We start from the raw sequence: 3,389 nt of genomic DNA, 5'->3' as shown, positions 1-3,389 counted from the left end.
TATCGGTCTCTCTATCTCTGTCTCCACCACTTACTCTGTACATGTGCTTTTAAGAGTGTGTTTGGGTTGGGGAGGGGGTGCACGTCCTACTAAAATGCATGTTTCACAATAATATTTGTTTTAGAATAATTCTGTAAGCAGCATTTAAACAAGGAAATTGTGCCTGGTAGAAGAAAGAGAGCATCCGTATATTGTCATATATCAAGGAATTGCAAACCTTTGCGGATGGCAAATAGCCGGACAAACAAATAGTGCTGGCTTTGAAATTAATTAATACTAGCGATATGCATATAACGTTGAAGAAATCTAGATGCAACTCCCACAATGGAAAAGCCAGTGAAAAATAAATTAAATTAACGACTATGAAATAAAACAAATGTATGTATCAATAGATCGATGTGGGTCTATCATAAAAAATAAACTATGAGATCGAATAAAGGAATGAAGATGAGACGCATGATCCTAATGTATACGCCAGAATATACCACAGAAAGCTGACTTGACTACATTTTCAAGTGAGATATATCGTATACAAAGAATGCACTTTTCATCGACGATCTGAAAACAGAGAAGACAAGCATTATATGACCCTTAAGTTGGGTTTTGGAATTAACATATCTGTGGTGGAACTAAACATTCCAGAATGGTCCAAGAGATGTCAGCTAAAATGGGAAGCAGAGGAATCTCCAGTATATATACAAATTACAACTCCAATACCAATAAACAACATTTGAGCATTTAAAAACCACAAATATACCAAACCAAGTATAATAACAAATTTTATATCGGAACAAAACAGGTGTCTGTGGTGTAGCTGTTAGGCACTTGACCCGCGTTCGATTCCTCAGTGGGGATACTTTTTTTAACGAGTATCTCGGTCTTTTTGCTGGGATGTATCCTTCTCAGCCCTGTTTAGTCCTGACAGGCAGGGTCGGAAGCACGCCTCTCAAATGATCTAAAATGTGTAGGTGGGGGCGTAAAAACACCGACATTAAAAAATTGGAGCTAACAAGAAAACAGAATCAAACTAGAAACCCAGCAATGTGCATATGTTTTGTGGCAAAGTCAACGTAACAGTCCACCATCTGCTCTTCCAACTACTGAAATATAGACGCCAAATCACACCTCACGATCCTACAATAGACAATGCCCTATGCTGCAGTACAAAGCAACTTTTGAAGACCTCCACCTCTTTAAACATGGCATTGAGCCAAATGTCGTTCTCTCAAAGGTTACTGGATTAATAACACCATTATTATCCAAAACAACAACAGCAACAACAACAACAACAACAACAACAACAACAACAACAACAACAACAACAACAAAGGGTTCCGCCAGCTCATATAAAATCACAAATATAGAAACAGCAAAAAACTGCATCGGTATCAAAATCAAGCTGCTTCAAAAGACTTGAACGGGAAGCACAATGAAGGTTTCAGCGAACAGCAAAAAAATAGAATAATTTAAAAAATAGTAAAATAGGGTACAACCCCACAAAAACAATTATATCCACCTCTTTTGCCAATCTCCGGTTTTTTTCTCTGTCTCTCTGTCTCTGTCTCTTTCTTTGTCTCTGTCTCTTTATAGTAAGTAACATGAACATGAATGCCCCTTTTGTAGAAAATAATATAAAATTGCTGTCCCTTCCCCCTTTCCCGACTCCGTACCCCCAACCGTATCCTCAATCCAATTCCACCATCCTTTCATTTTTTCATGTCTTAAAATATATATTGTTCTAGAAAAGAAAAATAGAAGTAGTTTATATCCGACACAATGCAAATATAACACAATTCAACAGCTTTGGAGGAAAGAATACAGTTTCCTGCCCTTGGCTTAGTGAAAGACACAAAAAATACAGATTCCATAGTCTGTCAGACTCTATAATAACACTAACAAGAAAGTCACCAACAAGCACAACACTGCTAGAGGCCCTGACGTCACGATCACAGACGACGCGCGGTTTCTTGAAAATTCCCAAGGATCATCATCATCATCATTTCTTCCCGCCATCTGCTTTGATGTCAGAACAGTAGGTGGATTTGTCGAGTCTTCTGTGTTGAAGCAACCTTCCTTTGAGTCTTTGTAAGAGTTCTTAGGGCACCAACCGCATGTTCTGCGGCACATAGAATTCATCAGTTTCGGATTTGAGAAGCAATTCCCTGAGGGACAGATATTGAATGCAGATGAATATAACAGTGTGGTGATAAAGCATTCGCTAGTGAACTGTTTTGTAGTTGCAGGAAAGGGTGGAAGGCAGTTAAGTATCTTTAAAGATAAACATAATAATATATCATTTTTCAAAATAAAGATGGGTTCAGAACAATTCAGAATTTTCGAAAGTTTGCAACGTTTATCATGAGCATGAAAACTATACAGAAGAAAGCAGATGGTTGGAGGCTACTCAGGTGTGGTTTGCTTCTTCTTTCCTATCAAACATCAATCTCCCCTCTTTTGTGTTCGTTACTGCCTTGAAACACCTCTAATCTTTGGCACTTTTATGAACTCATTGTTTTGTAAGTGCCCTAAAACACTTACTAAAACAAAAAAGAAGAAAAAATGAGAATACGATAATGGATGGACAAATTTGGGGATGGGTGAGGGAGGGAATGAATGGGATAGAGAGTAATTACATTGAAGGATTATTTAATGGATGTCACGACACTGCTGACAATCCTAGATGGTGATGACGTCTGACAGTCTCACAGATAAAAACAAGTGGGCAAAAAAAAATACAGACAAACAAGAGTGTGAAGGGAAATATTGCAGTTAATGTTTGCAGACCCCAGTCAACACAATTTAGATCATTACGAGGCGGGCTACTTCGACGCTGCTGGTCAAGGCCTTCTTGGGCGGAGAGGGATGCAAAGCCCCAACAGTTAGAAGGGGATATCCAAAAAGAAATCAACCTCATGTCTTCGGGGTGCAACAGAGAAGCACCGTATAGCTATACCACAGATGCTGCTGTACAAATCTGTTCCTATAGAAAGTTGGACATACAAGCTGAAAATTTGTCCGACAGGAGTTTCAGAGACAGCTCATAAGCTTGGTCGAAAAATGAAGGGACGCCTTTATAAACAATACCCAGGAAAAAAGGGCTGGAAAACACATTGATACAATATAGTGACGTTAGATAAATAGAAAAGAGTCTATTTAAAACTCTCAGTTACTGAGTATGCTTGCTGCTCGGATCCGCGAGTACCTAATTAATGTTCTTTATGGATACGGTCAAAGCCGTTTCAAAGCGTTTGGCCTCTTACATCTACTCCCTCCCCCCTGCCCCCAACACACGCGCACACATATACACACTAACACACACACACACACACACAGACACTCACACACACACACACACACACACACACACACACACACACACACACACACAC

At 39.2% G+C, this 3,389-nt stretch overlaps 1 protein-coding gene across 1 annotated transcript in view; it reads right to left on the bottom strand.

Annotated features, from left to right (window-relative positions):
- Positions 1–1,569: 1,569 nt before the first annotated feature.
- The window catches only part of LOC101848286 (nematocyst expressed protein 6), a 10,831-nt gene continuing 9,011 nt past the window's right edge, over positions 1,570–3,389 (bottom strand). Inside the window, exon 4 of the mRNA XM_005096517.3 lies at positions 1,570–2,162. Coding sequence (XP_005096574.1) covers positions 1,882–2,162 — 281 coding nt within the window. The 3' untranslated portion in view covers positions 1,570–1,881. The remainder of the gene's footprint in view (positions 2,163–3,389) is intronic.

This window comes from Aplysia californica, unplaced genomic scaffold, assembly GCF_000002075.1.
Source record: "Aplysia californica isolate F4 #8 unplaced genomic scaffold, AplCal3.0 scaffold00130, whole genome shotgun sequence".
NCBI lineage: Eukaryota > Metazoa > Mollusca > Gastropoda > Aplysiida > Aplysiidae > Aplysia > Aplysia californica.
Note: the sequence above shows the minus strand (reverse complement) of the source record. Positions and strands in the feature narration are given on the sequence as shown.